The sequence below is a fragment of the Phyllostomus discolor genome, chromosome 12, assembly GCF_004126475.2.
Source record: "Phyllostomus discolor isolate MPI-MPIP mPhyDis1 chromosome 12, mPhyDis1.pri.v3, whole genome shotgun sequence".
Lineage (NCBI taxonomy): Eukaryota > Metazoa > Chordata > Mammalia > Chiroptera > Phyllostomidae > Phyllostomus > Phyllostomus discolor.
The window spans coordinates 65001972-65027454 of NC_040914.2; the positions used below are offsets into that span (position 1 = coordinate 65001972).

General features: G+C 59.2%; 1 protein-coding gene across 3 annotated transcripts in view; it reads left to right on the forward strand.

The window, feature by feature from the left end:
* Positions 1-25483, forward strand: part of VAC14 (VAC14 component of PIKFYVE complex) — a 93413-nt gene that overhangs the window by 57044 nt on the left and 10886 nt on the right. For all 3 annotated transcript variants that reach the window (XM_036012188.1, XM_036012189.1, XM_028501824.2), the window contains exon 14: positions 1669-1801. In XM_036012188.1, coding sequence (XP_035868081.1) covers positions 1669-1801 — 133 coding nt within the window. The remainder of the gene's footprint in view (positions 1-1668; positions 1802-25483) is intronic.

A 25483-nucleotide genomic window follows, 5' to 3' on the forward strand; every position in this document is an offset into this window, starting at 1 on the left:
TCCTGCACAGGGCTGGTAGGACTGTAAAACAGTGCAGCCACCGTGGAAAACAGACTAGCAGCTCCTCTGGAGTTTAGAGGGTGACCATGTGACCCAGAAATTCCTCTCCTGGCTGTATAACCAAGAGAAATGAAAACATGTTCACATAAAACCTTATATATGAGTATTCATAGCAGCATTAGTCTTAACAGCCCAAAAGTAGAAACCACCAACTGATGAATGGATAGCTGTGATATGTCCATACAGTGGAATACTATTCAACCACAAAAACGAATACAGACTGATACCACAGCATGGATGAACCTTGAAAATATGCTAAGGAGCCACAAATCGAAGGATCCCATTTATGTGAGGTGCCCAGAACGGGCAAGGCCACAGGGGCAGTAGACGAATGGTGGCCGGGGGCTGGTGGGGGGTAATAGAGAATGGCAGCTAACTCACGGGTGTGGGTTCCTTTTAGGGGGTGATGACAGTGTTCTGGAATTAGTGGTGATAGGTGCGCAACTCTGACAGTACTGAAAACCACTGAATCGTACACCTTAGAACTTGATGGTATGTCAATTATATCGCAATTAGGCTGTTTTCTTTTTAATGCCCTGTTAATGTCTTGGGCAGGTGGAGTGAGGATTCCTACCTCCACTGACAGCACCTCTTTCCAGCAGTGCTGTTGATGCTGTTGAGGTCAGCCTGTGTTAGAAGGGAAAGAGGGTGTGTGAATACACACCAGGACTGCTTCAGGACTACCCACGCATTCCTTCAGCCCCGCCGTGGTCCCCAGCCTCCGTGCTGGGTGCCTTGCAGAGGGGCACATGGGGGCGGGGGTGCTGCGTCTGGCCCTCAGTGTGTCCTCAGCCAGAACACATCAGACGGAGACCTCCGGTGTGCTTCTGGCTGGTTCTAAAGCCAACACTGGGCTTTAAAAATCTTCAGAATACGACTCTAAATGAGCATCTTTGCCTGAAGATGAGGAAGAATGATTTCAAAACGTGGGGTGCAGATTGAAACACTGGTACCAGTTTGCCAGCGTGTGCTGTCTTTGATCCAGTGGGTGTGGGCATAATTTCCTTTCTCTTAAGTTGCACTGGGAAAGGACTGTGGCTTTTGTTGACCAGTGAGATTGTGGGCCCGCCTTTCCCCGTTTTTTCTCTTTGACTTGTCATTTGTCAAACTGGCCAAATAAAGGCCACGCATACTTATTGAGGTAATGATATAATGATACATTTTGTATATCATAGAAATGTACACTTGAAACAGTCTCATTAACCAGTGCTATCCCAATAAATTTAGTAAAAGTAAATTAATAAATTAATGAAATAAAAATTGCATAGCGCCTAGCAGAGTTTTACATGTAGGCAGGTTTCCCTAAGTGGTCAGGGGTTGGCTGGGGGGATGGGTGGGTAAGTGCGTGTGTTGTAGTGAGCAGAGTTGCATTTGCTTGTACATACTTGTGTAGTCCTTGCTTTTTTGCTGTCAACTGTGACCCCGATTGAAGATTTTTCCCTCACTGTTACGTGCAGACCCCCCCCCCCCGGCACGCACTCGCGCACACACACACACACACGCCACCCTTTTGGCCTTACAGCTGCTTACATCCTGGGGGTGGAGGGGTCCCATCACCCTGTGGACATATAGTCAGAATAAATCTCAGCTCCGTCCCTTTCTCTACAGGTACCAAAGGCTTGGAGTGTTCTCCTTCCACCCCCACCATGAACTCCTACTTTTACAAGTTCATGATCAACCTTCTCAAGAGGTTCAGCAGTGAACGGAAGCTCCTGGAGGTCAGAGGCGCCTTCATCATCAGGTCAGTGTTGGCATACTTCCCCCTCCTCCCACGGCCGCCATACGGGGTGTCTGGGCAGTCATTTTCTCCTGCATGTCACTGGTCGTCTTTCTTTGACATTTGTGTTTACAAAGGAGGTTCTCCCCTTCACCCCGGGTTGCTGGTGCTACTGACACGCGGCAGGTCAAGGTCACCATTTCTCAAACAAATGAATTCGTTTTTGCTTGTGAGACGAAGTTTTCCTTTGAGGTTGACTATCATTTCATTAAGTGCTCTTGTCGGAGACTTGGTGGGGCGGGGGCAGTAGGTAAACCAGTTGGCAGGTGGACCAGGGCTGCGCTCGGTGCCCACTGCCGGCACAGGGTTCAGCCAGGTTGCTGGCAGCAGCGGCTCTGGCGGAGCAGATGCTGGAGTCCTGGGCGGCACCTGAGCCCCAGCCCCTGTCACTTGACACCTCTGAAACTGTCATCACCAGTATCATGGCCAGGGTTACCGAAAGACTGACTTTCGGACCAACAAAATCTAGGTGGGACACAGATTTTCCCAGGCTCCTCAACAAAGCCAGGTGGAAGATTCCTCCAGAAGAGGCTGAGTGGCGGTGGTTCGCAGCTCTGGCTGTGTGTGAGGTCCCCAGGAAGGCTTAAGAAAGAATTGATGGCTGCCCCTCCCCCAATCAGTGAGATCAGAACCTCTGGGGTGATGAGGGCTATTAAAGCCACCCACGGGCCTGGGGAACAGGCTAGACTGGTGTGGCCCCAGGAGTCAAGGAGGCCTCTGAGGCTTGTGGCAGGACCAGGGAGTTGAAGGAGGGTTCCCAGCAGCGCGTCCAGCCTTTGCAGAGGCTTCAAGGCAGGAAGAAGCACGGAGAGTCCATTTGACTGAGAACCAGAAGGCAAAGGGCAGAGGAGCTCAGGCTTGTGGGCCACACTGAGGACTGGGGACCTGACCCAAGGGGTCACGGGGAGCCACTGAAAGGGCTTGAGCAGGGAAATGGTGTGACCAGACTTCTCTTTTTAAAGATCACCGTTCCACCTGGGGGCAACGGGTAGAGGGGCAGATGATCATGTGGAGGGCCGTTGTCCAAGTGAGGGACGGCGGCAGCTGCTGGGGGTGGAAAGGAACAGTGGGACTCAAGAACTCATAGGAAGCGTAATCGACTGCATGAGGGAATGAGGGGAGAGGCAGTTGGGAGTGACACGCAGGACTCAGGGGTGACAGTGGAGTAGGTAAGAGTGGCTGTCCCTGGAATGGGAGCACTGGAGGAGGAGCAGGGAGGGAAGGGGGCCCATATTTGAGTTTAAATTGCTTTGGGGACATTGAAAGACTGATGAAGAAGTAGTTTATTACACCTGCCTCTCAAAAAAGGGACGTAGGCCTGAGATAAAAATCTGGAAGTTGATGCCGTGGTCATTCATTCATTCGCTCATTCATTTATTCAACAGACATTGGCTGAATACTGATTCTGGGCAAGGTACTGTTCTGGATGGTGCGCTTGTGGCGTTTTCATTCGTAGGGAGGAAGGACAGTCAGTCGTAAGTGGGCAGAGAGGGAAGGGAAGGGAAGGAGCCTCGGCTGAGCCCTGAGGAGCCCCAGCGTGTGATGGTTGGGGAAAGAGGGAGAAGCCAGGAGCGGAGGCTGAGAAGACGGGCCCAGGAGGTAGGAAGAAGCAGAGGAAGGAGGGGCATGGCAAGAGGCAGTGAAGGGAGATGAAACCCCAAGAGGACCTCTTGGAGGGCACAGGGGAAGGAGCCACCGGCCCCGGCTCTAGGGCCGAGCAGGGAGTCGAGGGACGTGGAAGTTGAGCAGAAGGACTGAGTCAAAAGGAGGAGACAGGCTGGCCTAGCCAGAAGGACAAACAGCAGGACCCAGAGTCTCTGCCCACCAGGAGGAAGGGGCTTCTGATGGTCTGCACTACCCAAAGTGTCCTCTGGGGTGGGAGGGTGTCACCACACTGTGGTGTTGGGGATCTGGTCGTTCTCTGTGGTGGGTGTCCCATTCTGGGTAGGGTGTTGAGCAGCATTCCTGACCCCTGCCCACTGGGTGCCAGGAGCACCCCTCCCATCCAGTTGGGACATTCAAAAATGGCTTCAAACGGTTCTAAGTGTCCCCTTGGAGCAAAATTGCCCTGAATGAGAACCAAGGTTAAGAGGGATAGAAATGGCTTCTTAGCCTCCTAGGCCAAAGGGAAGATTTCCACAGTGTTTCATCACATCAAGTTGGACAGTCAGTCAGGGATTGAAGTCAGGGTTAGATGTGGTACAGAGATCCCCCACCAGGAAAATGCGGACTGTCCCACAGGAGGGACAGTTAACTTTGTGTGGGTTTCCAAACTGCAGAGGCATCAGCCCTGGAAGACTCTCAGGACGCCAGAGGGGAGAGAGAGGCCTTTGAAAAAGGCCTTCACAGCCAGTTTCCTCCCGGAGAACTGGGCTATAGTGGGTTCTTCTCCCCTCTCTCAGCCTCCCACGCCCCGTCAGGGTGTGGGGCGAGGGAGCCCGGGGGAGTAAGCACCCCCAGACAGCACCCAGCAGAAGTGCAGCGCGTGGGCGCTGGGGGGCTGGAGGCCCTGCCACCGCAGCGTTCCCACTTCCAGCCTGCAGGGCAGTGACGCTTCGCCTGCTCTGTCTGCAGTGTCTCCCAGGCCCCCAGGGCTGATGAGAACCCTCATTCTGCAGAAGGGAAATAAGAGGAAGCCATGTACCCACCCGTCCTGGTTGGAGCTGGGCTGCAGAGCCCCTCACTCTGCTGATTCCATAGCTACCGCCAGACCCTTCTGCGCCGGGTCAGGTGCCTTGAGAGGTCCTGTACCACCAAGAGCCAAGACCACGTGGGGCCCCACTCCTCAGGAGCTCCTCCCTCCTGGTCCCTGGGGGCTCAGCACGTCCAACATGGTGACAGCTCACCGTTCTGGGGCTCACACCCCTCGTGGGCCACTCTGGAACCTCATGGTGTCAAGCCCGGCCTCACTCCCACCCCCCAGCCCCAGAGTCTCCTAGCCCCTGGCACTCACACAGAGAGCCAGGGCTGGGACAAGGGAGCTTGTGGCTGGGCCCTCACACATGTTGTTCCCCGCAGTCCTTTGCTTCATTTGTCCAGCCTGTCATCACTCCGAGCAGCACCAGCACCTGTCAGTACGTGTTAAAGCCGACAGCCACCTGGCCCTGTGTCCTGTGGGCCACGCTGGTTCTGTGGACCAACTGCCTGTTAATCCAGCGTGCCCAGCCGTGGCTGGCCAGCCCGGGTCACAGTCCGGGCCATCATGGTGCTCACAGTGCAGTGTCTGATGTGGAGGCGGCCTTGAAAATGTGCTTTCCTCCTCCTTCCCACGGTCCAGGGCCGAGGCCCTTCAGCAGAGCTGGCTGGGGAAGAGCCCTCGGGAGTGTCTCCGGGCCTGCCTGCTCCTCATCTCATTTCCTTGTTTTCTGCTGAGAGCTTTAAGGAGGGGCATAATAACAGTGCATGCGGACTGCTGAGATGGAGCCTCAGGCTCCATAAGAAACACAGGGAATGATTTAACCCTCCAGGTGTTGTGCAAACTGTAAGTTGCCCCTCTCAACCCTCAAGACTGACCACTAAGGAAAAAAGGGAAGGAATTCTCTGGCAAACAATTTCTGCAGTAGTGTGTTCAGCTCAGGGTCCAGGAGCGGCTGCCGTCTCTAGGACAGAGGCATCTGGAGCTCTTGAAGACAGACATCTGGTGGGGGGTCTTGGCGCTGAGGAAGATGCCTGACTTCCCTCAGGACCCGGAGCGTTTCCTCTCCCCCACGGCTTTCCCAGGCTGCGGGGGCAGGGGGGGGGGGGGGCGCCAAACTCCAGCCGGGCCCCTGACTGTGTTGGACATCCTCTGTGGACCCAAATGGCCTTGTTATCTGGTGGGCGTAGCAGTGCAGACGCGTGTTGAGTTTGGGGATGCAAAACACTATCTCAGCCAGACTTGCCGGGACCTGCTCGCAAGCCCACGCCTAGAGGGAAGATGACAGGGTAGGGGCTGCTGAGAAGGGTCTGCTGCCAGGCGCCCCAGCCCTGCCCACACCCATACCCCTCTCCGCAGAACTCCACGGGCGAATGGCAGATGGGCCTCCCAAGGCACTCAGGGCAGGATTCAGAGGGGAGCTTCTCGAGGGACACAGACTGGGGTTCAAATCCCAGGTCTTCCAGTTGTTAACTGCGTGACTTGTTTCCAAGCCTGTTCTGCTTTGCCTGTAAGACAAAGATGATCGTGCTGCCTGCCGTTTGCAGAGAGGGTTACACACGACTTCGTGTCACAGCTCTGAGCACAGCTGGGTAAAGGGGAGCTGCTGTTCCGTCTCGTGATGCGGCCTCGGCCTCTCTCAGCGGTCTGTGTGGACGGGAAACCGGACTCGAGAGAGGGGAATAATTGACCTTCTGTGCCGACAGCTGGCTCCGGGGTGCCAGGCCTGCCGCCCCAGCACCCAGGGCACCCAGCAGCGCCTAGCCTGGCCCCACTAAAACAACTCGGCCCAGGGTGGGTGTCCGTGTGCACTCGTCTCCCTCTTCCAGCCTCTTCCCACCCTCCACGCCAGTACAGGCAGGACAAGCGCGGGCCTTGTTTTCCCATGAACTGGTCCCCTTATACTCGGGAGAAAAGGCGAGGAGAGAGAAGACGCAGCTTCTTTGATAAACTGTGATATGAACTCCAGCGTAATCCAACAGCTGGGATCTTTACAAGGCCTGCTTCTGTGCTGGGAAGGGAGCGGGCCTGAGGACGCCCCATGCTGCCGGCCAAGACAGCCCTCCGGCCAGCCATCCTTTGCCTTAATCAGCTGAGCCTTTCCCCCTCCTCTTCCTCTCTGCCGCCTTGAAAAGAGGACTGGCCAGAGAATGCTTTCTTTTTAACAAGCGACTGAGGCTCCAACCAGCCCAGCTGATGGTGGACCAGGTCCCAAGCGCCCTCCCCTAAGAAGAGGTGGGTGTTGGAAGAGCATGGGCTGGGGCCCTAGTGAGAGATGGGGGGCCAGTCACGAGGCCACTTCCTTGGGACCCTGGCCTCCCCCACACCACTGCCCTCCCCAGGGTTTGCATAAGAGCCCTGTGTTGGGGCGGGTGGAGTGGGGAATTGATTGGCCGCTGAGGTGGGTGGTGGGGCAGGGGAGCCAAGGCCGAGGAAGCCACTGGAAACTGGACTTGTTTTTAATTGCTGGGGCTGAGGGAGGGCCTCAAGAGAAGAAGCTCTCTTTCATGCTGCGATTGGGAAATCCCACTTTGCTGTCCTTGTGCACTGGCCTGGGAGACCAGCCCTTGGCGAGGGCTGAATGTCTCTGTGGCTGGGGCAGCCCCACCAGCTGATCGGCCTGACCGTCCTTCGGCCCCTGAGGCCCATTGACGCTGTGTACCTCCCTTACCCTGTCTGACTTTGGAAGTGCCCCGTACCTGCCCCAGGGGCATTGGCCAGCCCCCAGAAGCCCATCCTGCCGAAGCTAATAGAAGATGAATGAGAGTAAAGTGGCAAGACCCAGATCCCTGGTTCAGTGGCATTGGAGAAAAGCGTGCTTCGCCCCAGGCCTGCAGCAGAGGGCTTCAAGAGGTCCCACTCGAATCTCTTTCTCTTGCCCCTTTAATGGGTTGCAGTCATTCGCTCAGAATAAAAATAAATCACCATGACAAACACGGTCCGACCTCGGCCTCTGCTGGGAGGGCCCGGGACCCACCTCCCCAGCACGCAGGCCGGTTTGGATCTTTCACTGGTTTGTAGGCGTCTGCTCTTCCCCGGCTGAGAAGGAGACAGGACGTTGAACAGAGCTGGGGAACTCTTCCAAGGCTTTCCCTGCGTCCTCCTCGGGGGAAGCTTCTCTTCTCGCCATCTTCAAGTTGGTCTGCCCAGCTCCTCGTGGGACTCTTCCGCAGCTCTCCACAGTCGTTCTCTACCTGTCCCTGGGCCAGGGCTGGGTGCCTTGCTGAGGTGCAGGACCGTGAAGGGGGTGCGGCGGAAGCTACTCTGTACAATCAGCTCTCGCCACGGACCTCGTCACTGGGGACCTCGTCACTGGGGACCGTGCCGAGGGACTGTGCACGGCAGGCGGGGTCTGGCGTGCTGGAGAAGCGTCCTGCCCTCGGAGACAGGAGGATGTCCTTGTGAAGGGCAAAATGCAGAGAGCCCAGCCCCCTCTGTTTCCATTGTCCCCTAATCCCAGCACCTCACATGTCCATCTGTGACCCAAGGGTGACAGGGAGGGCAGGGGGACGAGCCCGTGGCTTTGCCCTGCCTCCTCTAAGCAGTCCCCACACTGTCCCCGTAGAGCCCACTGTCCTACACACTGGCCCTCCCTGGAGAAGGGATGTGTTTTCTTCTGGAAAATGGAAACATGTGTTGAGCCTTGGTAGGCTAGGCTGGGATTAATTAGGTTTAAAGGGTGTGGGGGATGGGGGAGGAAGTGCTAGCCAGAGAGAACCCTGCACAGTGAGCCCTGGAATTCTGGGGAGCTTTAGAGGGAAGTGCCCCCTTGTTTCAAGGGACCTCCTGATCCCCATGACAGGGAAGCTGGAAGAAGTCAAGGGTCCACTCGCTCTGAGCAGGCTTGTGGGAGGTGAGAGGTCAAAGGTGATCTTGGGGTTGGGGGGCATGTGACCCAAGGAGCCCTCCTCCCACAGAGCCAGCTCTTGGCCCCAGGGACCTGGAGCCCTCCTGGCGGGGGCGAGGACCCGGGAACTGTGCCGTGCCGCTCGCTGCGCAGGCTTGCTTTTGGATCCCTCGTGGCAGGGGCTGGTACCTGCTGGGCCCGGGCCAGCCCCTGATTAAAATGTGCCGTCTCCCCGCCCGAGGAGCATCAGCTCCCCAGCCCGTGATTCAGGCAGCGACAGGGCCTGGGTGTGTTTGGGGGTGGGGGGGTGATTGTCAGGAGCCCTTGCCAGGGGCTAAGAACTTGATAATGAATTTCTTTCTGAAGTTTGAGGGGTTGTTTCTAGATGGAATCTGCAGTCCCCTGGACCTCTTTATACTTTACCTAAGGGTGCCAGGGAGCCGACAGTTTTGACCTCAGTAAGTTGGACAGCTCAGGTGACTAGCAGATAGCTGTTGGGTGCTGTATCGTCACACATTAACCAGACAGCGGCAGGTTTGGCTCCTAGAAGTCATTTCCATCCTCCTGCCTCCTCGGGACAGGGCTGCCTCTGAGCCAGGACACAGAGGTGTCCTCAGTTTAAAAAGTGCTCTTCAACTCCTTCCAGAGCAGCAGTGACAGTGTGTCCTGTGCATCCCTGGTGGGATGTGTTCCTCAGGAAGCGCTTCCGTCCGGTGTCACTTCCACCTCGGTATCCTCAGGCAGCCCTGGGGGCCCCTCTGTTCTCCGCACAAGTGGTTTCTTTTAGCAGGTAGCCACAGACGTCTCCATATCTCTCTCCCCGCGCCCCCCCCCCCCCCGCCTTCGGGAAAACACACAGAGGGTTTCTCTCACGTGCAGTGTGTGAAAGGCTGTCCAGCCCGGCTGCCCCTTCCACACAGGACAGTTCCCGTCTCTGAGCGCAGACTGGGCTTGCGCCGTGGAGGACCTGGCCTGGGGCAATCCTGGCACCACCAAAAGTCTCTCAAGATCTAAAGTGGATGATGGAACTTTATTTAAAAGTTTGCAGCTTCAGCTCCCAGGGGAGCTTTGGGTCTGTTGCTGTTGTTGCCGTATGTCCTCATGCCCCTGTAAGCAGCAGAGCATCTGCCCCCACCCCAGGTCTTGTGGCTGTGTATGACCCTGCTGTCATACAGCCCCAGCTGTCGCATTTGACCAGTCTCCAGCCCTTGGGGCCATCGACCTCATTGTTGCCCCCACAGGGGTGTCCTCTTGAGCCCCATAGTGGCGCTCGAGGCTCCCCTTCCCCCTCAGCCCTGTCAGCAGTGAGCTCTTGGCCCCGGGTGGCCCTGCGCTCTGCCCCAGTCCCTGTCCGCAGAGCCGGTCCTTCCCTCTGAAGGAAGAGCCGTCGCGCAGACCTAGGACCCCCAGCGCTTCCCGTTCCTTCAGAGAACGTGTCTCAGGAGCTCCACCGGGTCCTCGGGAGTTTGGACTTGTCTTCAGCCTGATTTGGCATCTCTTCGGTCAAGTCCTCCCCCTTGCCAATAACCACGTGACCCTCTGCTTCGGGGACCCAGACCTATCGTCTCCTTTCCTCTTCCCTAGTCACTGCCCTGCCTTCCTCCCCAAAGTAGCCACTGTCCCGACTTCTAGGTTCACTTTACCTGGCTTTGGACTTTGTGTAAATGGACTCACACAGTTTGTGCTCTTTCAGAGTCTGGTTTCTTCTGACTCACCTCAAATGAATCACCTGATTCATTTGCCCATTCTGCTATTGACGGCATTGGGGTCATTTTCCGTTCGGCACTGCTGTGAATAGTGCTGCTGTGAACATCCTTTCACGCGTCCTTTGGTGAACATGCATTCCTCTTAGATGTAGACCTGGGAATTGCTGGACCTGAGAACAGACGTTGGTTCAGCTTTAGCAGCTTTACCATCCGAAGGGGCTGCGCCAGTTTCCACCCCCGTTGGGGTGTCTGAGCCTGGCTGCCCGCGTCCTCCCCAGCCCTCGGCACCACCAGGCTCTGATTCTAGCCTTTCTGGTGGGCGTGTGCTGGTTACACCTCGTGGCTTCAGTTTGCATTTCTGTGAAGTCTAATGAAGTTGAATAGCTTCTCACCAGTGATTGGCCTTTTGGATGTCCCCTTGAGAGTGAACCTGTTCAGGTCATTTCCCATTGGGTTTTCACTGTTTTTCTCATTGATTTGTAGGAGTTCTTCCTATATTCTGGATCCCAGTCTTTCTCAGATGTATATACTATAATTACCTTCTTCCCTTGATTGCTTTCTTAATGGTGTCTTCTGATGACGAGAAGTTTTCTTTATTTTTAATGTAGCCCAGGGGATCAGTTTTTCTGTACCATTAGCATTCTTTATGTCTAATGGTGCTTTTTGAGGGGGTTAGGAGCTCGTGAGAGCTAACCTTAAAACTGCCCAATGCTGTCTGGTGTTTGGTAAGCATTCCCAGTGAGCTGGACACTGAGTGTAACCCACCTAAAACCCGGCGTCAGCTAGGTAGGTGGTTCAGGCTGCTGATGCTTTGCAGAAACAAAGATTCCTAGCTTCCCTCCACCCGCTTTGACTGAATCCCAAGGGTGCGGGTGCAGCCAGGCCAGCAGTGGTGTGTAACCCGGAGCTGGGAACCAGTAATCTAATGGCGTTGGTCAGCACGCTTTGGGTGGCAGGAGGCAGGGACCCAGGTCAGAGGCACCAAAATGAACAAGTCAGGGCCTGGCCTGTGTAACCAAACCAAGGCCAAGGGCAACAAGATCCAGGAACTCAGCGTTTCTCTGTGGCGCCGTCTCTCTTCTTGACCCTTGTTTGAGGTCTGCCTTGTTGTTTCGGTTTCTTCCAGTGGCAGAGACATGGCCACTGTGTCACGTGGCCATCATGTCCCTGCAGGTTGTGTGCTGGGAAAGCTCCGATTGGCTCGTGCAGGGTCACAGCAGCCTTAGGGGAAGCCCACTCGGGGTGGGCAGCAGCGGGGTGGGCAGCAGCGTCTCTCCAGAGCAGAAGGGTGTCGCTGTCCCAGGACAAAGGGAAGGCAGCACTGGGCAATGAGCCCCGGGTCCCCCATGCGGCTGCCTTCCCAAGCAGTCAGTCTCCTTCCGTGAGAAAGGAAGACGGTGATCATCACGAGCTCCTGCTCGTCCTCGGGAGGGTTAAACGACTTAACAAAAATGTACTGGGAAGAGTCTGGCACCTGGCACCTGTGCAGCCAGCACCGGCAGTGACCCTTTCTCCCCACGGCCCAGAGAAGGGGGCCCAGGAGGCGGGTGGGTCAAGGGTCGCAACTGGGCCTTCCCTCTCTCCAGCCCCTCGCTCCCTCCGAGGCAGCCTCAGGCTCAGCTCCGGGCAAGCAGACAGTCTGGGATTGACTTCTGTGTCTCTTGTTTTCTAGAGAACAGTAGGAAGGAAAGCCGCTGAACAAACTAAGACCTGACCCCAGGTGTCCTCCCTTCCTCGGTCCCCTAGCCCTGTTCAGAGCTGCCTAGTCAATACTCTCAATGCCCCATGACAAACAAAACAAAACAGTTCTCCCCCTTACGTTGAAAAAAGTAAACGTAGTATTCCATCAGGGACAAGGAAGGCTCATTAAAACTAAAGGTGTTCGAGGAAAGTCCTCAGGACTCGGTGCTACCCCCTCACCCCCACAGCCAACTCTTCCTCCCCTGTCGACCCCTCCCAGGCAGGCCGTCTGCCCTGCAGCACAAGGGCCCGCAGCAGCTCTGGCTCGCCCCCGTGGCTCGGCACCCCAGCCTCAGCAGCAGGCCTGGGCTGGAGTCTCAGGGGACCGTCACTCTGGCCAGAGACGGCTGTGCCCCGATTGTCCGGGACAGGGCTGTGCATGCACCCGCAGACGTAGCAGGAGGGGCACTTGTCTGTGGGACACCAAGGCTCTGGGAGGAAGACCCAACCTGTGTCGCCTCCATGGTCTCTGTTCAAATGCTCACTGAAGGGAATGTGAGGCGGGCCCCACCGAGGGCGTGCCGTGGCGGCTGCCGCAGGGGTGACAGCCCTCCCCTTCTCCCAGCAGTCAGACCCTCCATCCTCCCACTGAGGAGGGCAGGGGCGGGGCGGGGCTGTGCGAGTGACCCCAGACCTCCCCAGAGTCCACCCCGGGGACAGGTGGGGAGTGGGGCGGCATCCAAGGAGTTAGGCCTCCAGCTGGTCCCTTCCCTGTGGCTTCCTTCCATTTGCAGCCTGCACCTTGCCAGAGACTCGGAGCTGTCTGGTGTGTCGTCGGGTATGGAGTTGGGGGTTAGACGCAGCACCGCTCAGAGCCCTGGGCTGGGGTTGAAGGGAGACCAGGAGAGTCTCTTACAAGGAGGAAATGGAGGCTCTGATTTTCCCAGTAAATATTTACCACATGCCACCTCTGTGCAGGAGCCTGGGCTGGGCAGACCCGGGCCCAGTCGCCGCGGTCCCCACAGGGTCCGTGCGTGACTCTCCTGGAGGACCCACAGCACGCCAGGCCCATGCCAGCCCTGGGCACACACGGGACTGAAAGCCAGTCCCTGCCTTCACCAAGGTGGCAGGCTACTGAGTGACACAGGCAGACAGGTGACAAGTGACTAAGAAACGTGCTCCCCAGGGCAGTGACCCGAGCTCTGGAGGAAGGGGGGGTGGGGTGCTCGGGTTCGGCCATGGGAAGGCGGGTGCCCCGCAGCCGCAGTGGAGATGGAAGGCAGCGCCCGGACCCCAGTGTCTCAGAGCACAGACGCGCCCTAGTTTTCCCTCTCCTCGGGCTCCGCTGAAGCTCCGCCAAGAACTGGCTTTTAAAGGCTGCCTGAAATGTGGTTTGGAGCCAAAAAAAATCTATAGAGCCAGTGCATTTGTGACCTTGTTGAAAATGCTTACTGAGGAGAATCAAGGGGAGGGGATTGGGGGGATTTTTCCTTTTCAAATTATTGTTTTTTACAAATCCATTTGGCCCCCTCCTCACCCCACCCCTTTCCCTCCTGGCACAGTCCCCTCTGGGCCGCCGGCCTCCTCCAGCTCCAGGGTGCTCACCTCTCCCCTTGTCCGTTCCCCCCACCCCCCACCCCTCGCAGCAGTGATGAGAAATGCCAGTGGGTGACAATAAGCAGCCCGGGCATAGCCCTGGAAATTAGGCCACAGCTGTCAGGCCAGGCAGGAGTCGGTGGTCTCTCGGAATGGAACTGCCGGCAGCAAGGGCCCGGCCCCTCCCCTGTGAGGACAGATCAGAGTGTCCCCCAGCCCCTCCGGCAGGGGCTGCTGCTGTGCTGGCCTAGGGAGGGCCAGGAAATGCCATTTGTCGTTGGGCAGACCTGCCCCTGTGCCCACCGACAGCCAGCCACACCCCGGCGGGCAGAGCTAGTCCCTGCCCTCCTTGGGAGTCGAACGGCAGCGAGGTCGCAGCCGTGGCTACGCTCTGGGGTGGGGGGAGGCCCAGACCCAATAGAGGGGTCCGGGAAAGCTTCTGGAAAGAGAAGCTGTTTAAGCTGAGCTGTGAAAGATAAGTAGGAACCAGTGGGGGCGGGAGACGAGGTGTTTCCGACGAGTGAGCAGTCTGCTCAGGAGCCCACAGGCCAGGGCGCAGCAGCCCAGGGCACTGGGACCGGGTCCCTGGCGGCCCTGCCGGCAGCCCTGAGGACCCACTGAACCGCTGCAGGGCCCAAACAGCTTCAGGAACCCTCCCCACCTGCTGCGGGCGTGCATGAGCCCCTGGGAGGAGAAACTGCTCACATGCGGCCACCTTGGCACCTTCGGAATGGCACTCAGCCCCTCCACCCCAGCCGAGAGGGAGCTGAGTCTGCAGCGGGCCTCACCTGGGTGGTGGACCCCCAGAGTTCAGTGCCCTGCTGCCTCCCAGAACTTCCAGTGGACAGAAGGGAATTAGGACCCAAGGCTCACGGGGTGGGGGTGGGGGGCTCTCATCTGTTGCTGGGACAGCTGTGGCCTTCTGCTCCCTCCGCTGGTATTGGCCTCGTGAGACACTAAAGGCTAGTCAGCAGTGGCTTAGGAAGCTTGCTGGACCAGGGGTCTGGCTGCTACATCATTCTGGAAGTTTCAGTGCTGCCGGGACCATTGGTTTGAGCAGATAATCTGGACCAAGTTTAAAACCTCCTCAGTACCCAGGCATCCCGTCCTGACTCGTTTGGCTTTGTAGGGTATGTTGCTTTCAGCCACTTCATCCCAGGTGCCGCCAATTCAGCCGACTTGCCTTATCAGTTCGTTTCTCCTGTGAAGTCAGCATTTTCCTTCCTCCCAAAGCCTGGGCCCCTCCCTCCCGACAGATCTAAGCCCCTTTCCTGAATGAGATCCGCCCCCAGCCACCCACCCACCTCTGTCATTAGCCTCTGGCCCTAGCAGTTGGCAGTTCCTGGAGTTACCTCACTTCCTTCCTGCACTTGAAGCCTGAGTGGCTGCCGCGGTCCAACTCCTTTGGCTGCTCCTGGCCCCCCAGTAGCGTGGGTAATTGGTTCCTCAGATCTTCAGCTGTGCACCCCATCTGTGAGGATTTCCCGGCCCCCTGACCCTCCACAGGAAGACTTGTGTGTGATCTTACTTCCTTAGGGACCCCGAGGGGAGGGGGCCGTGGAGAGGCGGCCGCTTCATTCCCCCACCCCTGTGCTCCTGCCCCTCGGTGAGCCTGAAATAGCAACCCCACCACCACTCTCTCTCCCAGCCCCACCCCCACAGCCCAAGGTCACCCTCCCCCTGTCGGTCGGGGCTCAGGGCCTGGTGCGATAGAGCAGCTGCCCACTGCGATCTGTCTCCAGCTCAGCTCCCGAGATGAGTATCTGTAATTATAGCTCTTGGAAGGCTGCAGTTTTCATTTCATTTTTGTGGTGTTGGGAGAAAAGTTCAAGCCTCTCCTCACATGTTCAGTCTTCCCGAGCCAGCTAAGGGGTTTCTAGGAGAGAAAAGACAGCCCTCAGAGATGTGCCCACAGGCCCGGCACAGTGGCAGGGGAGTGGGGCAGGGACTGGGCTCAGAGAGGAGAGGCCGGAAAGGAAGGCAGGATGGATAGACGTGGACAGGCGCGAGCGCCCGAGGGGCCTTCCTCACCCGCAGCTGTGCTGCCGAGCAGGGCCCGGCCGGACTGGGCCTCCGGCCTCGGACGAGGACGCCTCCCTGAGCTTTCATCACCTGGGTCCTCCTGCTGACGGTCCCAGCCTGCTGTCTCCCAGTTCACCCCTCTTCCTCCGCCTGACTTGGCTCTGCCCTTCCCCTCAGAAGGACATCTGGAAAGGCAGCCCCAAGACCCTCTGTACTTAGTTTTGGAAGAAGGTGGTTGCAGGAGGCAAAGTGATTTAAATAAACAGCAGCTCAGAAGGTGGCGGGCCACGCACTGCTGCGAGGGCCTGCAGGCTCAGACCTCACCCCGTGCGGCCCCGCACACCGCAACTCCCAGGCCCCTGGTGCGAGGCAGCTTCTGGGCTCTGGCTGAAGACCGGGCTTCGTCTCCATTCATAAGACTTTTCCTCTTCTCCTCAATCCTGTTTCTGGAGAAGGCCTCCCCTGGAGTAGGCACTCCTGCCTCTGAGTGAGCCAGGCCTCTCCTCCGGCTTGTATTATGCTAATCACTTCTTGCTAACAAGCAGACTTTGTAGGAGGTTTGCCTGGTTTTGGATGAAACCTACGCCTTTAAAGCAAAGAGCCACAGTAGCTAAAAATACCATTTCCCAGGCTGTTGATCCTCTCATTTGTGAAATACAAGTTTTCATTGTTAAATCTGCAGCGGCCCGGAGAGGGGAGCTCTGCCGCCTTCCCCGCCCTGCTCCCTGCGCCCTGCTCTGCCTCTTCCACCTCCCGGAGGGGGTCCAGGATCATCCCAAGACGTAGGGGATTCTAAGTTTTAAAAAAAAAAAAACATACTGTTTTGCCAAAACTTAAACCATATAAGATAAAAACTGAAATGATGCAGATGAACATAGTGTAAAATGTAAAAGACCCTGAACCACCATTTCCTGCCTCAAAAGTAACCTCTGTCTTCAGTTTCAAGTATTTCCTTCCAAAACTTTGTCTTTGCTGTAATAAGTGTACAGCTCCATTTGGCTTTGGCTGTGGTTGTGGCTTTTCCAGCAGAGGATTCTGGGACTCGGAATGGCACTGGCCTCGTTTCACTCCCTCACCGTCGTCTGACAGAGAGCTCCCCGCTCGGGGTCCTTGAACAGGTTTGCACAGTTTGGATGCCGTGCGGTCCCCAGGCCAGAGCAGAGCAGCTCAGAGTCACGGTCCCTTATCAAGGCCGCTGCATCCTTTGCCCATTTCCCTGTGTGGCAGCCTGGCCTCTGCGTGGTGGGCAGTGACCACGTGACACTGGGGGGCAGGCAGGACGGCTGCTACCCTCAGGCCCCTCCGCTAGGGGGCGGGGGCTCCGGTGCTCGGACACTTGCAGGACACTTTCCGCAGGGGGACTTGCATGGGCACCTCATTCTGGGACCCTCTCTCCGTCTCGTGCGTTCAGTCTGGTGGAGAGTCCCTGGGCTGGGAGGGAACTGGCGGGTGACAGGCCCGTTGTGTGCACCTTCAAATTCCCTGGAAAGGGCTGATCGCAAGAGGAGGGTCCCAGCCTCGCAGCGGAGGGCAGAGGAGGGCGTGAATAAGAAACCCCTCTCCGTCTGGCCAGAAGAACAGAAGGCGTGTCCTCCGTGCTGTCTGTGCCCCATCGCGTTGCTGTGGCCCCTCTCAGCCGGATCTTCCCACCACTTTCCGGGACACTCAGCGGTGGGGCGGCTCTGATACTCATTCCTGGTTCCCAGCTATCGGTCTCAGTGTTTCCCCTCCCGTTCTGTTTTCTGGTGTTTATCTTTAAGTGGGCACTTGTAAAGAGCTACAGAAAACCATCTCAGTTCACAAGGTTTTATGAAACCCCCAGACTAGCAGTGCGAAGGCCCAAAAAGCACAGATCGTTCTAGCTCCCTAATCAGAGACAGTTCTCTTCTGCGGAAGCCAAAAATGCAGCCTGAACGAACGGCATCAGCAGCATAAGCCAAAGGTAGAGCCGGAAAGCTGGGCTTCCTCCCCCCGGGGTGTGGCGGCCGGGAGACCAGCCCAGGCACGCGGCTCTGGAGGAGGCCCAGTGGCGATGGGGTGAGGGTGGCGATAGCCGGTCCTGGGCAGGCACGGGTGGAGTCAGGGACTCGACTCCGCCAAGACCCTGCTGTGTGGCCTGAGACCAGTCCCTGATTTCGGTCCCTTGAGCACATGACCTCTGAGGGCCTCCATGAGCCTGGCTGGAAGTCGGTGGGGCGGGGCGGGGCGGGGCAGGCAGGCGTGGGGCCAGGAAACGGTTTCCCCCGCTGTGTGTTGGCAGTAGGGCAGCGTGCACCTCTTCCAGGCAGGGTCACCACGGTGGGGAGACTCAGCACATCTTAGGAGGAAATCCTGCTTGGAAGGTGGGAGCACCGAGGGTTCAAAGGAAATAAAGATTCCATGGGTGGTTCTCTCTCTAACGGTCCACCCAGGGCACCCACAGGCATGTGGGGCTCAGAGTTGCTGTATCCCTGGCAGCGCTGGCCTGAGTTCAGAGCTCTAGCAGCGGAATTGAAATCACGCCCCCACCCCTGCCCCAGGACCCAAACTTAGGAGCCGTGGCTCCTAGCAGAGATTTCTGGGAACCTGCTGATGGAGCCACTCCCACAGATTTCCCTGGGTCTGAGATTGGGTCCTGGCGGCAGAGCTGTGGGCGCAGGTCCCAGATTCTGCCTCCTGCCTGGCCCCTTGGCCAAAAACTACCGCTCCAGCAGGGCAGGGCCGGGCCAGGTGTGGGCCCGGGCAGCTCTGTCCCAGCCAGGAGTGGTCGGCACCTGCCATGCACAGTGGTCGCCCCAGGCAGAGGGTGGGGTGGAGGGAGCTGGTCTGCAGATAAGCCGCCTCGAATCCACAAGAAGGTTCTGGAGGAGCCCGGGTGGGTTCCAGTCTACCAGAAGACCTGGTGGTATCCGGAGCCGGGCGGGCCCTGGAGCCTGCGGCCGGGTGTCGGGTGAGGCAGCCGTTCAGCTCGGGCGCCAGGCCGGCCGAGCAGACCAGGACCTTAGCAGGGCTCTCGTTTGCTTCTCTGCCACTCTCTGAGAAGGAGACCTGTCCCACGCTTAGAGGGTTTCGGGGACCCAACGTGCCCCATGTCGAAAAGTGCTCACAGATGTCTTGCTGCCTGAGGCCGACACTGGGCAGGAAAGGAGGCTTCAGCCTGAAGTCCCTGTGACTGGAAGGAAGTCCCGGTGACAGAAGAAGACAGGAGCCCGGCCACTCGCAAGGGCTTGGCATGTGTTGGCCTTTCTTAGAGTTGATTGTCATGAAGACAATAGGGTTTCCTTGTCTTTTGTCTTCTTTTGCTGGAGTATTCAAAAGATGACACTCAGCAGCTGTGGGCTTTTTCACCAAGGGCTCAAGGCCCCCCCCCACTCTCACCGCCTGCCCTGCTGTCTTCTCACCCCCGCCTGCTCCTCCCCATCCTGCCTTTTCCTCCTGGGCCCAGTACCCCTCAGCCAAGTCCCCAGGGTCTTCTTTGCTTGCCTCCTGGGGTCCCCACAGCCTCTTGCCATGTGGCCTGCCTCCAGCCATTCTCTGGGACTTCTCTGTGTGGGCTAGAAGGTGCAGCCTCTTGGGGGGCATGCACCCGGACCTCACCTGTAAACCAGACACCTGCTGAGTCCCCTCAGAGGCCCCTCCTTGCGAATTCTGCAGGTGCTTTGGCCACAACCAGACACTGGAAGGAAGCCCTGCTGCACGGTTCCAATGCCACCCGGCTCCCAGGCCCCTGAGCGTGCAGCTCCCCGTGCGGACTGGATCCCACGACTGACACGATCCAGGCCGCCTTGCCTCTCCCAGCGATCAAGTTTCTGTCCCGCAAGCATCTATCGCCCTGTTGCCCACCGGGGCCCTGGGCCAGCCCAGTGGGGTTTCTGACACCTCCGGCCTTGGGGAGCCTAGGGCAAGAAAGGAGACACACTCCACCCTAGTGTCAGGAGAGGGAGCTCCAGAGGGTGGCAGGCCACACGGAGCTCGGGGACGGAGACGGCGGGGAACGGCAGCAGCCATGAGAGCCCCGCCAGGGGTGGGGATGGGGACAGCTTGGGCAGAGGCCCGAAAGGGCTGGGGAGACACCTGAAAACGGACAGGAGAGTCCGCCATGGCCAGGTTGACAGCAGCACGTGGGAAATGAGGCCGAGTAGGCCAGCTGGTCCGAGCACAGAAGACGACTTCTGTCCTGAGAGCAGGCAGAGCCCCCCACGCGACCACCCTGGGTGGTGGTAGACGCGGCCACCCCTCCTGGCTCTGCCCCACTCTCACCGCGGCCCCCAGAGCCAACCCCAAAACAGAAGGGAAGGGCCAGCCTGGCCCAGGGGCCTGGGCCCAGGCTGCTTTACAGGCTCGGCCCAGGCTGCTGGTGGCCCAGAGTCTGGCCATGCCACTCCTGAACAGAGGGACAGAGAGCCGAGTGGCCAAAGACCCTCTTTTTCCTCTCCCTCAGCCCCATCAAGCCGTGTCCACCCTCCATTACCTTCCCCCCAGCCCCCAGTGAGACCCAGAAAAACAAGTCCTCCTGCCTCCTCCTCCCACTCCCAACCACCCTACCCCCCTAAACTTTTAAGTGCATCAGACACACCGAGTGCATTAAACGCGATGGATTTTTAAGGCATGAGTTGGCAGGGTTACCATGGCTGCCTCTGCCCTGAGGGGCACACTGCCAAGGATTGATTGAAATAAATAAAACAGATTTATAATGTTCATACTTGGGAAGCAGAGAGCTGGATGGGAAGAGGAGCGAGGGAGGGGCGGGGGAGGGTGCAGTGAAACTCCGGAGCTTTCTGAACTTCAGAGGGGAGACCAGTCCTTCCTCCCACATCCTGATGTTACACTGGCCCCCGAAAGCTGCTTGCCCTTTAAATTCCTGAAGAATCCCAGCTGTCGGGCGGAGCAAGGCCAGGAAGGTCCTTTTCCCATGGGAATGGCTCTGGGCCCCTGCATTTTCTATACTTGACATTCGGCCACACTTGAGAGTTACAGCTGTGAGACTCCAGGCATCTCCCTGGAAAGCCTGTGTCCCACTGGCCTCTGACCACTGAGAGGACACGGACACCCGCTAGTGGCCGGTGGAGAGAGGAAGCGAGGGCCTGTCTCCGTGCGCGGCATCGGCCTGCTGAGGGCGTGAGCAGCGGGCGCCGGAGATGAGTGAAGGAAGGAGGCCAGGCCAGAGCGGGGAGTGGGGGACCTTGAACGGGAACACTCGGGGCGGGCGACGGAAATGATCTGGATCTGCCCTCAAGAGTGCCTGGACCAGAGGGGCCTGAAGCTTGTTGCCACCCCCAGCCACCACCCCCACCAGCTGGTCGGCGAGGTCCTGGTGCCGGCTGGTGTAGGGCCGTCAGTCCCCCACCCGGAGCTCTCCTCAGAGGCGGCCTCCAGGTGCAGCCTCGGAGAAGCAGCGTGAACCGGGGCCGCCCGCCCAGTGCCCCTTCAGAGCTGGCAGCCCTCAGCAGGACAGCGCAGCAGACCTGTCACCTTGCGGTCCCCCAGTCCGCGCCCCCCACCAAAGAGCGGAGCTCGCAGGCCCAGTGGGGCGGGAGAGCCGGGCCTGCCTGGGAGGGAGATGGCAGGGCTGGGGTCCTGATGAAGGAGAGGCATGAAGGACCGGGTTGGGGCAACAGGAGGGCAGGGGGCTTCTGCAGGGGTCTGGGGCAGCTCTCCAGGCCCAGCCCCATAGGAGGCGCCTCGAGAAGTCACCCACGTGCCTGCCTCTCAGTGCCGCCAGCCCAGCACCGTTCCTGGGGGCCTGGACGGGCCCAGGGAGGGCACGTCCCCTTGACCCCATGGGAGATGGGGGCATCAGAGAGCTGGGCACACCCGCCCACCCCGGGACTTGGCATCTGAGGCCGACTCTGAATTCTCTGTTTGTCACGGGCAGTTAGTGCCAAGAGGAAGGCAAGGGTTGAAGCAGGACTGGACTGTGTGAACAGCAACTGGGAAAGGTTGGGTGGGAGGCGGCACCCCAGCTTTCACACCCGTCTCAACGTTGGCGTCTCTCTCCACTCAAGTGGGCTGGAGTCCAGCGTCTCTCCCCACCAGGTCAGCCGTTCTGTGCCCTGTGCGGGGGCCACCCGTCGGCATGGTCAGATTATTGCTTGGGACAGTTGAGAAGGGGACAGGCCTAGGAGGAAATGATTGTTCCAGCCTCTCTTTCCACTTCTCTGGGGTCAGTGGGCGCCCCTCCCACACCCCTGTCCAGTGGCCTTGGGCCGACTCACTGTGGGGCTCTGAAGGTCAGAGATGGGGGCGTTCCTGGGCCCTCCACACTGAGCGCTCACCCTGGGCACCTCTGCCATGGATCAGTGCCGTCGCCTCCGCCCTTGTCTCCGTCTGACAGGCCCGCCGGAGGAAGAGGGGAGCAGGAGAGCGAAGGGCAGCAGCCTGCTTCCCCAGCCAGCCTCAGCTCGGGGCTCAGTGTCAGAATGGGCGGGGCATCCGCATGCCCTTACTTGGGGGTGGAGCCAGAGAAGAACCCCAGAAGGCCAGCACGGGCATCGAGAAAATGGCCCCGGGGACCTGGGGAGGGTCTGCTGACGGCAAGGGTGGAGAAGGCTGTTTCTAGCCACGGTGACTTCGCTGGTCCTGTTTTCAGAGGGCGCAGGGAAGTGGGGTCACGGAAGGAAGCCTTACATCTTCCCTGAAACCACATGACAGAGTCCAGACTCGCCAGAGCCCACACGGCAGGGGGCCAGAATGCTTCCTCCCCAAGGGGGCACCACGCTGGGGGCCCCCTGCTGCCCCAGCCTGTCTTCCCCACTTCCTCCCCCCCCACCCCACCTCCGTGCCTTTCCGAAGGCACCCAAGTTGTGTCTGTCCTGAAAGGGGCTGCTCACACTGCCCTCTCACCACCCACGGTGCCGAACTGTTCCCTCCTGCCCTGCCTGGGCCCACAGGATGAACCTGTGGTGGCGGGGCTGGCCAGGTGGGGACAGGCAGCTGGCGGCAGAAGCAGTCCCACCTGGCGCCCTTGGAGAGCAGCGTCCAGCACCTGCTCCTGCCCTCACTCAGCCTGGGTGCGGGGCTCAGAGCCTCCGGGCAGGGCTTTTCCTCCAAACCGAGGTTTGGCCTCGCCCGAGGGGATACCCTGCCCAGGTCCCTGGAGGAGAAGCAGTGGTGGCCCCTCCTCCACCCCCGGGACAGGGGGAAGGAGGGTACCAGGCTCCCTGCCACCTGGGGGGATGAGCCTCTGCCTGGCCTTCTTCCGGGGAGCTGGGCGGCAGCTGTTGCCTCGAGGGCCAGCCTTCTTTGCCCAGGCTAGGCCACACGACTTGGGGCACAACTGGCCAGTCCGGAATCGATTGTCCTCCCCCCCACTCTGGGCCACATGTCACCTAAAGCAGAGGCTGTGGGTGGGGGTCTGGTGGGGGCTAGGGATAGCACCTGCCCCCGTGGGCCAGCACTGAGGCTGGTAGCCACCAGGGCCGGAGTCGGTGGCACAGTGGACACTTGGCCAGTGTTAGTGTTTGAAGGAGCAGCACCGTGAGCTCACACCATCCTGGCAAGTGCGGTGTGGCCACCTCCAAGGTGGTCACTGTCACCGGGCCCAGCATAGACCTTAGCCTTTGAGGCTGCCCCAAAGAAAGCAGCAAAGTTTCAAGCCATTGGGGAAAGTGGGTGGTCCCTCTCTTGGGGGGGGGGGGCCTCAGGCAATCTGAAAACAGGTCATTCTCCTGAGAGCCCCTGGTGTGTTGCAGAGGAGCGAAAGAGGACGGCTCCCTCCCAGCGTGAGCCCAGACACTTGGGGAGAGGAAGGCAGAGCCCCATCCACGGGGACTCCGGTGTGCAGGGTCAGGGGTCGGGCACGCACACGTGGGCCCTTGCCCAACGCCAGCCCCAGGTGGGTGTGCCAGGACCTGCCCAGCCCACCCTCTGCCTTGTCCCCAGGCGTTTCCTCAGCCATTGTCTCGTGATGAATAGCGCTTCAGTGTGGGTATTAAAAATATTGGCAAATGGTTAATGCCAACAAGCTGTGTTCCATTATGGATGCTATGCTTGAGAGTCAGGCAGGCAGCTCCAGCCAGGCTGGGGCTCGGCAGAGAAGTGATGACACAGCAGCCCTGCGAGGCCGCCATCTGCCAGCCCCACCCGGTGGGACAGCCTCGGCACCTGCTCTTAATAGGCACCGAGGAGGCAGAGCAGTGAGGAGGGATTCAGGTTCTGGATGTCGACTCTTCTGGGTCTGGATCCTCTCTCCCTGCTCCGCTGGTTGGCGGTGTGATGGGCAGCTGGTCCTCCGCTCGGGGGTTACAGTGCCCCCTGCCCAGGGTTGTGTGAGGCTTGGCGAGAAGCGTCCCGGCTCGCCCTCAGCAGGGCAGCCAGGCTGTGGGTGATCAGGGTGCAGATGCAACCTCACGGCAGCTGCTCTCTGCAGCCCAGAGTGCCCCCGCACGCGGGGACCTGCCCGGGATGTGCACAGGGCGGGCTGGCGCTGAGTGGGAGTGTCTGCGGGCCTGTCTGTGAAACCTTTGGTCATTGCCAGCACAGCCGACCTCCACACAGCAAAGCTCAACACTGATTGCTGAGTGCCAGGCCTTCCTCTAGGCCTGAGGGACTCGAGGGTCCCAGGCACATTCTGGTGGGAGAGGCAGCAGGCACCTGGTAAACAAGTCCCTCGACCAGGTGATTCATTTGGAAAGGAGCAGGGCTTTCCTTAGAAAGGGCCAGTGGACAGGGTGTGCGTCGGACAGAGACCTCACTCGGGGCTTGGGGTCGGAGCCGGGACCTTGATGGCTAGAAGGAGCCAGTCCCCAAGCAGCTCCCCAGGCCAGGCCAGAGGTCAGGAACAGAAGTCAAGTACAAGAGGCCCGTGTGGCAGGAGTGAAGGAGGAATTGTAAGAGCTGAGACTGGAGAGGAACTGACTGACACGCGCAGGGTCCTGGAGCCATGGTGAGGAGCCGGGTCTCATTTAGATCCAGGTGGGAGCCCCTGGGAGTGCCGCGCTCTGGGGAGCACTTGAAGGAGCGCCCCAGTTGGTGCGTGGAGGGTGGACTCTGGCAGTGAGTGAAGAGGCAAGGAGGCTGACTAGGAGCCAGTGGTGGAGTTGGCGAGCCAAGAGATGGCTGATGCCCGCCCTAGGGCAGGGCCGGCTGAGAGGGGCCAGGAGGAGGCGGGATGTGCCCTGAGGGCAGAGCCCCCGGCCCGCCCAGCACGCGGTGGTGGGCTCAGAGGCCAGGGAGCCAGCGTGACTCCCTGCTGGGGGCTGGGGCAGCTGGGTGGGCTGTGACGCCATTTCCTGACGTGAGGACAGCAGGGGGGGGGGCCCAAGGTTATGTTCCGGCCCTGCCAAGTTTGAAACGCCCGTTGGGCAGCCATGCAGGGCGGTCCACCAGGCAAGCGGCTCTCCTCCGGAGCTCGGGGGGGTTCCAGAGGTGCACGTAGGAGCCACCGACCAAGAGGCAGCTTTGAAAATAATCTCAGGACCAGATGTGACCCCAAGAGACACGACTGGAGAGAGCAGAGCTGCCACGGCCCCAGGAGAAGAGGCAGCAGGGAGCCAGGAGAGCACGGTGCCCCTGGGGCAGGGAGAGCGTTTCCAGGGAGCGCTGCCGACCTTGACCTTCTGCAACGCCCTCGGTGTTCCCCGGGTCTTAGGGACAGGAGGCGGCCTCAGTGCCCTCTCCTCCTCACTGCCACCCCCTCTGCCTGTCCCTCCGTGGCCTCCCCTGCCGTCCCCGCTGCCCTATGGTCCCTGGAGAGCGCTGCCTGGCAGCAGGCTCAGCTGTTGGCCTCTGTCATGGAGACGGCAGCAGCTGCAGGCGACGGGCACTTGTGACCATTTGTCAGAACGCTCCCCTTCCTCCCCGGCCTGCCCTCCTGGGACATTTCTATCCCATGGCCCTGGAGACAGGGCTCATCGAGGGCTGGGAGGACCTCAAGGGGACAGGAGGTGCTGTCTCTGCTCTGCCAGAGGGCCAGGCTTTCTCCTGGGAGCTGGCTGCAACCCTCACCCGTGGTGCCAATGGGTTATCCAACCAGAGGTTCCGCTCACCATACACCGCGCACCCCACACCCGTTGTCACTACTAGTCTTGGCCGCTGCCCTCTGAGTAGCCCCCGTTGTGCAGGTAGGCGTCGCCCCCGGTTGTGAAGCGAAGACATTATGCGAGGACATCGGGTCGCACAGCTGTTCTGGGGCACCAAGCTCCGGGACCTTTGCCCACCACCCCCCACCCACACCAGGCAAG